The sequence below is a fragment of the Drosophila takahashii genome, chromosome 2R (assembly GCF_030179915.1).
Source record: "Drosophila takahashii strain IR98-3 E-12201 chromosome 2R, DtakHiC1v2, whole genome shotgun sequence".
NCBI classification, from domain to species: domain Eukaryota; kingdom Metazoa; phylum Arthropoda; class Insecta; order Diptera; family Drosophilidae; genus Drosophila; species Drosophila takahashii.
In genome coordinates, this window is record NC_091679.1 from 11,151,469 (window position 1) to 11,164,889 (window position 13,421).

Below are 13,421 nucleotides of genomic sequence, written 5' to 3' on the forward strand. Positions count from 1 at the left end.
CCTCTAAAAAAAACACCCGTTATACATGAGTAGATGTAAATTTGCGTCATGTTCCCCCAGCCCAAACCATAAGACCTACAATTCTGGAACAAATTGGGTCTGAATCGTGTGTTAGAAAAGGTGTGAACTAAAAAAGGATTTTTTAAAATTCGATTCCTAAGGACTCCCAGGACTCTTGAAAAATGCAAAATTGGTTGATTAAAACATCAACCATTCCCACAGTTTTCAACCAAACAAGTAGATATTTTTTTTTTAAGCTTTGCTTGTGAAAATCTTTGAAAGCCCGTAAGATGTGCCCCAACTTACTTCCGGTTGGGGCACTTAATTAATTTTCCTCACCGATTATGCGATCGGATCCGTTTTTGGTTTAAAAAGTGGAGGATTGTATTGATTGTATAATCAGTAAGGTATTTTTATACCCTTGCAGAGGGTATTATAATTTCAGTCAGATGTTTGCAACGCAGTGAAGGAGACGTTTCCGACCACATAAAGTATATATATTCTTGATCAGCACCAGTAGCCGAGTCTATCTAGCCATGTCCGTCTGTCCGTCTGTCCGTTTCTATGCGAACTAGTCTCTCAGTTTTAAAGCTATCGCGATGAAACTTTCCCGAAAGTCTTCTTTCTATTGCAGGTAGAACATATGTCGGAGCGAGCCGGATCGGACCACTATATCTTAAGGCTTCCATAGTGTTTGCTGGGGGCGTCGCAAGTATTTTCTTCTAGTCGAAGGCAGCTTCGTCGGCGTTGCGGCTGTTGCAAGGTAGCCGGTGGCAAGCTGTGGGGGAGAGAATGGAAAACACTCGACGATCGCGAAGCGCGAGAGAAAGGAGAACACAATGACTTTTCGTACTTAGCGCGGACCGGCCGGGCGATGTATTTCAAAGAGTTTACAGTGAGAACTGAACTTAAAACTAATGAGCGCTGTGCTTCAGAGCGCTGTGGAGAGATCCCGGGCGTGGGAAGGCGGGAGAGCGGGAGAGCCTGGAAGTAGGCATTCCCAGCGAGGGAAGAGCGAGCATTGGAAGAGGGGGATTTAAGAGCGGGGCAAGCGGCGTAAACATTCCGCCCCCCTTGCAATCGCTAGCGTTGCAACGAAGCCCCAAGTGTCATCTAGGACAGGTTGCAGGCACCGGACAGGATCCACCCGAAAGTCGTCCGCTGGGCCACTGGGAGTCCCTCGTCGACCAGGTGGAAGCCAGGACGGATGACCTTGCCGTAGACGTCGGCACCCAGGACCACGGAGATGGTTGCCGGTAAATAGAACCGCTCGTCGGCCAACGGGAGGTCGCTGTATTTGCTGACCACGGTGTCAGCAAGCTCTCGGATGGGGGTGCGGATGCGGACGTTTGGCTCCACCTTCAGGACCACCTCCAACTTGAAGTCGTCGTCGCGCTTCGACCGAATCGTCGCCGTACAAATCCGCTCGTCGCCGACGTTGGTAGTCGGCAAGCGGAACGCAGTAGCCAGGGATGCGTCGATGCAACTCGTCGGCGTACACGGGTCGATGAGGGCGGCTGTGTCGAACTTCTTGAGCCCGGTCTCCAGGATTACCATGGCCGTCGGCAGGACGTTGACACTGTGCCGCTGGAGGATGGACGCCAGTGACGGTGCCGGTGTCGAGGAGGCTGAGCGCGGCGGAGAGGCAAGCGCTCTGCGAGTTGGCGGATTTTGCCGGCGCGAGCGCTGCTGAGAAGCGGCGGATGCCGAGCGCCTTGCCGGGGCCAGCGCTTGGCGAGTTGGCGGATTTTGCCGGCGTGAACGCTGATTGGTAGCCGACGGCAGAGGGCGCTCGTGCATATGGAGGAGCGTGTGGTGCTTCCCGCTGCACGTTTTGCACTTGTCGCCACTGCGACAACTCACGTCAGAGTGCTCGTGAGCGAGACAATTTGAGCAGTACTTGTTGACAAGCACTGCTCGAAGCCGCTTCTCTGCGCTCAGCTTTAGGAACCTCTGGCACTTTCGAAGCGGATGGATTCCACGGCAGACTCGGCAACGGTAGGAATTTAAACCTCGAGTACGTCTGCTCTCCAAAGCCTGAGCGCTGCGTGGACGAGGAACCATGATGTGATCTGGTAGGGAGTAATGGACAAAAAGAAACAAACATGGAGATGATTTAAAAATGATTAGATGACGAGGATGGTTGGAGAATTATGCGGAGGATGTTGGTTGAGGAAGACGGTTGGAGTGTTCTCCTGGCAGAACAACCACCTTGGTCACGGGACGCTTAATAATCTTGCGTGCCGTGAGAATGTTGACGACACGGACATTGCCGTCAGCCCCCGGAAAAACAGAGACGATTCTGCCAAGGCGCCACTCATTCGAGGGCAGATTGTCTTCTTTGACGACTACCAGGTCGCCAACGCGGAGATTTGCGGTCGGGGCCTGCCACTTGTTACGCTTGTGGAGCTCCTTGAGATACTCCTCTTTCCATCGAGCTTGGAATTGCTGATGGAGCGCCTTTAAGTGTTGCCACCGATTCACAATGGACTTGGATTCCCCTTTTAATTCGGGCTCTACTATGGACAGAAGAGGTCCGCCGACGAGAAAATGCCCTGGTGTCAACGCTAAGAGATCAGTAGGATCTTCTGACATGGGAGATAGCGGTCTGGAATTTAGACAAGCTTCAATTTTCGCTAGGAGGGTTGAAAGCTCCTCAAAGGTGTACTTTCGAGTAGCGGTGGACTTGTAAAACAAGGTTTTGAAGCTTTTGACACCAGCTTCCCACAGGCCTCCCATATGGGGTGCCCCCGGAGGAATGAATTGCCAGGTGAGCTGCTGATGACTATACGCATCAGTCACAGACTCTTTTACGGCTTGTAGAAAATCTCGGGAGAGCAGGGTGGCAGCGCCGACAAAGGTTTTCCCATTGTCGGACTGCACTTGACGGGGACAACCTCTTCTGGATACGAACCGAGCGAAAGCGGCGAGAAATTTCTCGGTCGTCAGATCGGATGTAGGCTCTAGATGGATGGCCTTTGTGGAGAAACATACGAAAACCAACACATACCCTTTTGTAATTAGGCACGCTCTGCCTGTGTAATTTTTGATGTCGAAAGGGCCAGCGTAGTCCATCCCTGTGTACGTGAATGGCCGGGAAAAAGACACTCGCTCTTTCGGGAAACTTCCCATCATCTGAATTTGCAAGCGCTTCTTATGAATAACGCAGACCTTGCAGGAGTTAATCACAGCCTTTACCAAGTTCTTTATTCTCGGAATCCAGTATCTTGACCGGGTGAGACGTACGACTAACTGGTTACCTCCGTGCAACGTTATGAGATGCGTAAAGTTCACCAGTAGTCGAGAGAGTACACATTCGTACGGGAGTATTATCGGATGTCGTTCGTCATATCGCAAGTTTTCGGAGGCCGTTATGCGGCCGCAAGCCCTTATAAGCCCTTTCTGATCTAGAAAGGGGTTTAAGGAGAGGATTGAACTTGTCGCGGACACAGGACGCTTTTGACTCAAGCAGCGATATTCATTAGAAAAATATCTGCGCTGAGTGCTAATGACCATGAGCCGTTCAGCGGCGACAAGTTCTTGGGCTTCTAGACGGACTTCCGACTTCTGCGACTGTTTCTTACATCGCTGGACAAAACGGTGGACATACGCAAGGACCCGTAAAGCTCTATCTAACTTGGAAAAGCGATCAAGGATGTCTTCTGTCGGGATGGACGCCACATGGGCCTTGACAGGACGCTTTTCCACTTCGGTCACCTGTAAGTCGGTGCTTTGGGAAGGCCACTGATCTCGTGGCTTTGACAACCAAGTTGGTCCATGCCACCAAAGGGAGTTGTCGATCAGGTCTTGTAGAGGCACTCCCCGACTGGCCAAGTCGGCTGGATTGTGTTCGGATTGAACATGTGCCCAATTGGCTGCCTCTGTGGACTGGGTAATCTTTGTTACCCGATTGGCAACGAACGTTGTCCATTGGCATGCTGGTTTGGCGAGCCATGCAAGCACAATCGTGGAATCGGTCCAACAATGGAGTTTCGAGGACAGCACAGGCATATGGGGGAGGATGGATTCAGCCATCTCGGACAGCAATAGAGCTCCACACAGCTCTAGCCGTGGAAGCGACACAGTTTTGACTGGCGCCACGCGCGTCTTGGCTGTAAGGAGACGCACTAGCGTCGTGTGCCCAATTTCTACGCGCACATAGATCGCAGCACCATACGCCTTTTGAGAGGCGTCACAGAATCCATGATGCTCGACTCGGAACTCTGGGCGGAAGGAAACCCATCTGGGAATTCGGACTTGATCTAGGACCGAGTAGCTTTGGAGAAAATCACGCCACTTTTGGCACAGTTCAATTGGGAGTTCATCATCCCACCCAAGATCATGAAGCCAGATCTCCTGCATGAAAATCTTGGCACAGACCACGAAAGGAGCGAGCCAGCCTGCTGGATCGAACAGCTTGGCGATTTGGGAAAGAACATGACGTTTCGTGAGCGTGGCTTCGTTGGATAGGTCTGGAGGGGCGAAGAAAAACTCATCGGATGTTGCTTTCCAACGGACTCCGAGAGTTTTCGCCGTGCTTTCCGTATCTATCTCGAGGAACTCGGCGTTTAAAAGATGATTGGTCTCGATATGAGCCAGAACTTCTTTATGGTTGGAGGTCCACTTTCTTAATGGAAAACCAGCCGAATCGAGAGCACTCTGCAACTCGCGAATGGTAAGGTGAGCCTCTTCTGCAGAGTCAGCTCCCGAAAGGACATCATCGACGTACATGCAACCACGAATAACTTTACTCGCCCTCGGATGGGTTAGTTGCACGTCGGTCGCCAGCTGTTGCAGGACCCGAATTGCCAGAAACGGTGCACAATTGACCCCAAACGTAACAGTTTTTAGCTCAAAATCGCGAATGTATCCTTCTCTATTGCGGAATAAGATACGTTGGAACGCTGTCTGTTTCGGATCTACCCAGATCTGCCGATACATTTTCTCGATATCAGCACTGTACACAAAACGGAAATATCGCCACTTCAGGATCTGGATGGTTAGATCGGACTGTAGGACCGGGCCAGCATGAAGGATATCATTTAAGCTGACCCCATTGTCTGAAGGGCTGGAGGCATTGAATACCACTCGAAGTTTGGTGGTCGTACTCTCCGGTTTTAACACCGCGTGGTGTGGGAGGTAATAACACGCTGAATCGTGGGTAGGAGGGACTTCTCTCATGTGGTTGAGGTCGAGATATTCTTGAATTACTGAGTCGTACTTGGATTTTAGCGTACTGTCCCTTTCTAGCCGCTGCTCGTTTCTTAAGAATTGAGCCAACGCCAGGGATCTGGAATGTCCTAGGGAGCATTTCATGTTCTCAGGATCTCGAAAGGGAAGACTCACGACATACCTGCCGGTATCGTCTTTTGTGGTGGTCCGAAGGAAATTATCCTCACAGATCACGTCGGATTCTTTTGCCACCTTTACTGGCAGATCCTCCACCTCCCAGAATTTGGTGAGGAGTTTATCGAGAGACGCTTCGTTTGTGTGTGCAACATGCGTAGAAAACGATGAAATTCTATCTTGCCTCGGAGCGGGTACTGGTCCTGTTAGAATCCAGCCGAAAATGGTCTCTTGACCGAGAAGAGAGCCACAGATATTCGCTCGGGTGCCGCTTAGTAGAATGGAAGGAAGTATATCGGCCCCGATTAAAAGATCTATTTGTGCGCTCTCATAAAACTTTGGATCCGCTAGTGGAAGTTCGGGAAGATCTCGCAGGAAATGTTGCGGAAGCGGACATGAGGGAAGATTTCCGGCTATTTGCGGAAGCACGTAGGCAGTGGTGTTTAACTGCAAACTAGGCCGGGTCGGAGAACGAATCGTCAATTGGCAGAGCTTTTTAGTCTCAGCGGAGACCGTTTGATTAAGCCCTGAGACCTGTGCTTGGATAACCTGGAACGGCAGCTTAATCAGGTTGAAAAGGCGCTCAGTAATGAAGGTAGCCTCAGATCCGGAGTCTATTAAGGCTCGCGCTTGGTAGTTGGAACCCTGATGGCATATATTAATCATGGCGGTGCCTAGGAGGACTGACCTAGAGCCTGCCGCAAAATAATTTTGAAGTGTTGGCTGCGTGCCACTGGCAGCCGAGGGACCGGGAGTATTCGGTCTGGATCTGGGCGTTGGCGTTGGATTTGCGCGCGTTGGGGATGGGGTGCCTCGGTGTAGGAGGGTGTGATGGCGGCCGCGGCACGTAAAGCAATTATGTGCGCTTTCGCAGTCGCGCAGCTGATGTGTCCGCGCAAAGCAGTTCAAACACAGCTGTTTTCGTTTAATATAGGCGATCCGTTGGTCGACCGTCATCCGCAGAAACTGGGCGCATGTGCGTATTGGATGGTTTTCTCTATTACAGAGATCGCACCCTCTAGGTTGTCGAGGCGTTACCCTTGTCTCATAAGAATTTATTCTCCGAGACGCCGAGTTGGATGTGGATGCCCTGGGCTGAGCCTGACTAGAACCTGATGGTCGAACATCATCTATGGCTTCTAGGGTTCTGTGACGTTCCGTTAGGAAAACGTTCAGCTCATACCACGTAGGGATCTCGGCTTTGTTGTGAAGGGACTGCTCCCATAGGGAAAGCGTAAGCTTTGGGAGTTTGGATGAGCACATATACACCAAGAGGCAATCCCAAGTTTCGACCTGAATACCGGACATTTCTAACGCCGTAAGGCACCCCTGGATGGTACTTTGAAGTTCTTTCAAAGCTGACCCAGACTCCTGTGTGACGGACGGCACATTGAAGAGTATCTTCAATTGACTGTTTACTAACAATCGCTTGTTTTCGAAACGCTCAGTGAGGTTATCCCACGCTGAGCGAAAGCCATCGTTAGTAAGGGGTGAATTTGCAACTATATTGTGAGCGTCGCCCCTCGTCTTAGCATTGAGATGGAATAATTTCTCGACAGGAGTGAGTCGAGGATTGTTGATGTAAATTGCCGTGAATAGATCCCTGAAGGTTGGCCAACGAAGATAATCGCCGGTAAAAACCTCGGTATCGCACGGCGGAAGGTGGCAGCCTGACGGAATGTAAGTCTGAGGAGTATCTGGAGTGGAGGTAGCTTGCGGATTTTGCGGAGTCTGCGCTATTTGGTCTGCTATTTGGGCGCCGCACCTTTCGTACGCGCTGTAGCAGTAACCGTACTTAGCCTTGAGAACTGGCAACATGTCAGCTGCACTTTCTCCGGCTGCTACAAGGCACGCGGTACACGCATCGTACTCTTTTTTGATGCGGACCCATACCTCTTTGATTTCGTCTCGGCGAATATTGAGGACGGACAACGTAGGAGGGACCGCCGCGGGAATATTTATTCGCGCCTCCAATTCGGAAAGTCGATCCGAGACTTCAATAAATTGGTTTAGGGCGAGTTCGGCAGCCGTTGCAACCATTTTCGTGCTGGCTCGCGTGGATCTTTCGATAGGAGAAGGAGCCCTTTTGGTAATTGGCGTCTTGACCTTTGTAGGTGTGGGCGTCCTTATAGTGATTTTCGGAACTTTCGGTGATGAAACAGGGGGTAGTTTGTTAGAACTTTCCCTGGACATACCAAACTAGGATGCTATTTTGATTCGGAATGTGCGCGCTGATATTTCGGACAAAAATCAGAAAAGAAATTACGGACTGGTGGAAATAGGGTCTCGACCTGATAAAACAGTCGATATGCGTGGCTGAATTATTGTAAAAATAATCCCCAGGATTTTGGTGGAACGATGGAACAAAAATCGCAAAAAATACCAAAAATACTAAAAAATAAAATACTGAAAAATACTGTTCTTGATGAAGTATTTTTCGGTTAGTATTTTATGAGGGGGTGGCTGGCCGAATTAGGATGGGATTAGATATCGTTGGTATTCTTCTCTATTTTTTTTAAAAATTATTCGGAGACCAAACAAAAAAATACGTTGCAGTGGTATGCGGATGATATATTTTTTTTTGGAACTTTTCTTTTTTCTCCCCAACAAGAAAATAAATCAAGTAGATATATGGATATACCAAACTCAATAAATAAATAAAAATACTGGAATGGACGCGGTAACTAATGGATTCGGACGCAAACCGGGAACAATATTAATATATTGATTCCACTGGTTTCTGGGATGTGGACAGTATTTTATTTAATTTTTTTTGAAACTCTAGCGATGAGGGATTTTGTAAATTTAATTTTAATTTTTTGACTCTCAGTATTTATTTAAGTTTATTACAATTGGGCTTGGTATTTATTTTTTTGGTTTTTTACTTTATTTTATTTATTTGGAATTTATTTGGAATGGCTCGGAATAAAGAGCACTTTAATCGTTGAAAAAACACAAATGCCCAAAAATGAACTCGTGCATAAAGCCCCTTTGCGGGCTATGTGCGAGAAATTCTGGAATGCGCGGGAATTTGGGGAATTCGTGTGTATGTATGTGTGAATGTATGTTGAAGGGGAAATAAAAGAACACACTGAGACACAAAAGTTATTTCACGTCGGCTTTGGGAATTTATTTAATATATATATTTATGGCCGACGGAAATACTTCGATGTTCGGGATTGGGTGTTTTCATAGAAATAATATGTATGGATGTAATATGTGTGTAATATATGGATGTAATATGTGTGTAATATATGGATGTAATATATGTGGAATATGTAATATATATAATATATGTAATAAATATGTATATAAGATGTGGAGTAAATGGCAATCAAGATGGCGGAAAATTTTTTATTTTAAATTTTGCCGGCGGGTATGTGTTGTGTATTTTCGATTTATTGTGGACTGTATTTGGATTTTGAATTATGTATGCAAATATTTGTCACAGCGGATATACAGTAAAAAATCAGTCTCGGTGTTTGTGGGCCTAAATTGGCGGAACACTTAATTTTTTTTGGGAAATTAATTGAATTTTAATTTTTTAATTTGATTTATTTTTCACTGTTCATTGACTTTTCTTTCTCACTGTACGCTTGACTTTTTATTTGCACACTTTAATTTGGATTAATATTTTGCAATTTCTTCGATTTATTTTTTGGATGTATTTTAATGGATGTACGGCCAAATGTGAATATGAAACTTGTACATCAATATGCACAAGAAAGGGAATTGGAAAATAGACAATATGGCCGCACGTTAAAGGAGACGAAGAAATAGAAGACGGAATTGGAAATGTAATTTACTAACTGCCGTTGTCGGATTAAATCGGACTTGGATTTTAGACAAATCGTACAGAAAGTCAAACGAATTATGTTTTCGAATGGCTGACTGTCGACCGGCAGTTAATAAAAAATAATAAGTGGCACTTATCTGGTGGAGCAATCCGGCTCGAATGGATCAAAAATGTTTGCTGGGGGCGTCGCAAGTATTTTCTTCTAGTCGAAGGCAGCTTCGTCGGCGTTGCGGCTGTTGCAAGGTAGCCGGTGGCAAGCTGTGGGGGAGAGAATGGAAAACACTCGACGATCGCGAAGCGCGAGAGAAAGGAGAACACAATGACTTTTCGTACTTAGCGCGGACCGGCCGGGCGATGTATTTCAAAGAGTTTACAGTGAGAACTGAACTTAAAACTAATGAGCGCTGTGCTTCAGAGCGCTGTGGAGAGATCCCGGGCGTGGGAAGGCGGGAGAGCGGGAGAGCCTGGAAGTAGGCATTCCCAGCGAGGGAAGAGCGAGCATTGGAAGAGGGGGATTTAAGAGCGGGGCAAGCGGCGTAAACACATAGGAATATTCAAACAAAAGAAAACTCATTGTAACTTTGTAGGAAGTAGGCGTTTTGATTCTTGACTAGTTATGTATAAACAATATTAAAATAGAAACGCTGAATCTGAAATCCATGGAACTGCACCGATTGAGCATTAAACTATAGGTGTTTGCTTTATCTGCAAGGGTTTATAAGCTTCGGCTGGCCGAAGCTAGCTAGGAATAGGAATATTCAAACAAAAGAAAACTCATTGTAACTTTGTAGGAAGTAGGCGTTTTGATTCTTGACTAGTTATGTATAAACAAAATTAAAATAGAAACGCTGAATCTGGAATCCATGGAACTGCACCGATTAAGCATTAAACTATAGGTGTTTGCTTTATCTGCAAGGGTTTATAAGCTTCGGCTGTCCGAAGCTAGCTTCCTTTCTTGTTTTTTTTTTGAAGTGAAACTTTTTTAGGCGTGTTATGCCATTTCGGGGACGGAGTGACCGTCACGAAAATCTTCTTCTTCCCCATCACCGTTGACAAACGTTCTCTTTGTACTCTTCTTTCTTCTCTTCGCTCTGAGCGCGCTCTGTGCTCATACTTATATTTTATGTGTATTTATGTATTTGCACATAAATATATATATATATACTAGCTGTACCCGGCGCGACTTCGTTCGCTTAAAATTAGTTTTGAGTCGATTACTTTAAAACCTCTGTGTAAACAACATTTTTAGAAGATCCTTCAGGAGCGAGAATAATAAGGCTACTGGCAGAGCTAGCTCTAGAGCATGCGACATAAAATTGTCCATGAGAGAAGGAATCTTCTCTAAGATCTAGTCCAGCCAGCTTCAAAGTCTGCCCCTGCGATTTATTTATAGTTATTGCAAAGCAAACTTTTAGAGGGAATTGTAGCCTTTTAAACTGAAACGGCAGACTGGATGGTATTAATGGGATCCTGGGTATAAACACTGTTTTCCCCTTCGCGCATCCCGTAAATACTGTTGCTTCGATTACATTCTTATGAAGACCTTTTATCTGCAATCGTGTCCCATTGCATAACTTTAGGGTCTTAAATTTCTCAATAACATTACGGGTGCTCCAATCCTAAGAGACAGATTATGGTGAGGAATTCCTGGAGGATTCAAAGAATTTAAAAATTCAGCAGGGTAATGAACAGCATTATCAGCATCAGGAACAGAGTCGACCGATTTATAGAAGACCATCATTCTAAACCATCAAATGAGTTTAGCAATAAATTATTAATAGTGGTTGCTCTTTCATTTTTCGTTGTCAAAATGGCGCGCTCAGATAGCCAATCTAAGCTTTTACTTGATATGTTAGAAATGTCAGGAAATATTTTGGATGTAAGATCTTGAACGTTTTTGACTACATTTCCTAAGCGTGATGGTATAACTATTTTTCCATCAACTGTTGGATGGACGCCATTCCCAATTTGTAAAAGAGTTTCGGCAAAAATTCCTGCGGAGACAGTTCCGTTGCAGTTAAGTGCACTCGCATATTTTTCGTGAGCGCTAGTTTTTTTATCTGTGGCAATAAAAATGAAGATTTTAAACAGGCCTTTATTTCGTCAGCTCTTGCACCTCTTGGCACAACAGGAAGGGTTTGGCGAAAGTCTCCAGCTAGCAGGACTGTAATACCACCCATCAACATAGTACTCTCATTAATATCTTGCAGGGTTCTATTTTTGGCTTCAAGCCCACCTTTATGTGACATGGTGCACTCATCCCAAACAATAAACTTACAATCTTTAAACACCGCAGTCATATTACATTGCTTTGAAATAGAGCAATGAGGTGTTTCTAAATTAACTACATAGTCTGACTCCCAAAAATCGTCGTCGTAGTCGGACGTGTACTTTATCGCTCCTCCATCTGATCGAACTTTACCCGTGTAAACTACATCGATTAATGCCGAATCCGGACATCTGACAATTTTTCGGTGATCTTTATCATACTGACAAGTTTTGATAGCTAAAAGACAGTGACTTTATACGTAATTCGAATGATTACAATATAATCAGAAAACGTTTTGTGTTTTTGCTTTGTTGTTCTACTCTATTCTCGAGTTTACCGCAAACTTCTACACTGGTGTTGTTGTTAGTGCATTTGCTCTCTTATCGTTTCGGCGCGAGCATCACACGCGCGGAAAGCTTATCACTGACCAAACTGCAAGCTGCGCTTTCTACATCTACATCTAAATCTACGTTGTTTTCTACACGTATTTAATTGACAATTTTCTCAATTATTTCGCTATGTCTGCCTGCTGCATGAAACCTTGCCTTTTAAATGGCAAAATCACCTCCCGCCAACCCACAATTGGTTGCTGGCTGTGTAATAACATTGCTCACCCTAAATGTGCCGACCTTGGACACAGTGCTGGTCTAGTCGCAGACCGTACTAAATCCAATTCTGGCCTGGATTGGACCTGCCCCAGTTGCCATCATATTAAAGTCAATATTATGGCTTTCATAAGGCAAACTGATCTGGAGTACCAGTCCTTACTAGCTGGATTTAAGGACTTATTTAATAGGTTTGAAAAGGCTGAATCCAACTTTAAAGGCCGAATCCTGGCAGCTGCGTCCCACAATGCTGTCGCTACCTCGGATCACGTTCCCGTTGCTGCCGATTCTGGACCGGACACCGGAGCATCTTCTTGTCTGCAATCCACGGCTCATTCATCTACTGCTTCTACTGCTGTCAGCTCTGGTTATGTTCCAACACTGGAATCCTACCGCTTGGCTACCAGTAATGCCTCTACTGTTGTTACTGACGGCTGCGCGGCAGACGCCTCCCCTGGACTTACACCTGCCGCGGCCTCCTTTGGACCGCCCGATCCCATCGCACCTGCTGATCTACATCCCGTCAACTTTGACCAGGCATCTACGTCTCATGCTGCTGCAGTTGGCTCTGGCATAATTTTGACGCCTGCTAATACGAACACGAGCCCATCACAGTCAACCTTATGTGGAGTAGCGCAAAGGGTTCCCATGCCCTTATCGGGCGTTGCACAAAAAAAACTAATTTTTGTCTCCCGCCTTAATCCTGGCGCTTCTGAAGATGACGTCAAAAACTACCTGAGCAGCAAACTGAATGTTTCTCGATCCGTACTTACCGTCTTGAAGTTCAAGTTTAAGCAGAGACGTGAGATATCTTCGTTTAAAATTGGACTTCCTGAGGAACATCTTGATAAGGTTCTAGATGTTTCTATATGGCCTGAACATGTAATTGTTCACGAATATGTACACAAGCACAATCCTCGGGTTCACGGGCCTCAGATTCCTTCAACCAATGCTTCAAAAAACTAAATAATTCTTTTTCTCTACACTACCAGAACGTTCGCAGTTTATTGGGCAAACTTAGTAAACTGCACGTGAACAGTGTCTCCTTTAATGCCAATGTGATTGCTTTTACCGAAACGTGGCTTAATTCTTCTGTGTCTGACTGCGAAATCTTTGCTGGTAATTATGTTATCTATAGATGTGACCGCTCAGTGCGTCTTGGCGGTGGTGTTCTCATTGCCGTCAAGTCCAATCTTGTCTCTCAACGTATTCCGATAATTGGTACGGATAGTACATTAGAGTTTGTCGCTGTTCGGATTAAGCTTCATGATTATTTTGTTTTCGTATCATGCTCATACATTCCTCCCCGGTCTGATATTAGCCTCTACCTCCGACACTTGGATCAAATACAGAGTATTCATACTACCCTTGGCGATAACGATCATCTTATTGTTATGGGTGACTT

General features: G+C 45.9%; 2 protein-coding genes across 2 annotated transcripts; both read right to left on the reverse strand.

Moving 5' to 3' along the window:
- Positions 1-712: 712 nt before the first annotated feature.
- Positions 713-9,306, reverse strand: LOC138912583 (uncharacterized). Its single transcript, XM_070213667.1, has 2 exons — positions 9,280-9,306; positions 713-2,082 (listed from the first exon to the last, which is right to left on the reverse strand). Exon 2 carries the CDS (start codon positions 2,062-2,064, stop codon positions 1,114-1,116), a length of 951 nt encoding a protein of 316 aa, XP_070069768.1. The 5' UTR covers positions 2,065-2,082; positions 9,280-9,306; the 3' UTR covers positions 713-1,113.
- LOC138912111 (uncharacterized) lies at positions 2,152-7,386 on the reverse strand. Its single transcript, XM_070211967.1, has one exon. The coding sequence runs from the start codon at positions 7,384-7,386 to the stop codon at positions 2,152-2,154; it is 5,235 nt and encodes a 1,744-aa protein (XP_070068068.1).
- Positions 9,307-13,421: the final 4,115 nt, after the last annotated feature.

Coding starts and splice junctions, on each gene's coding strand:
- LOC138912583 (XM_070213667.1), bottom strand. CDS start 2,064: ATGGTTCCTCGTCCACGCAGCGCTCAGGCTTTGGAGAGCAGACGTACT.
- LOC138912111 (XM_070211967.1), bottom strand. CDS start 7,386: ATGGTTGCAACGGCTGCCGAACTCGCCCTAAACCAATTTATTGAAGTC.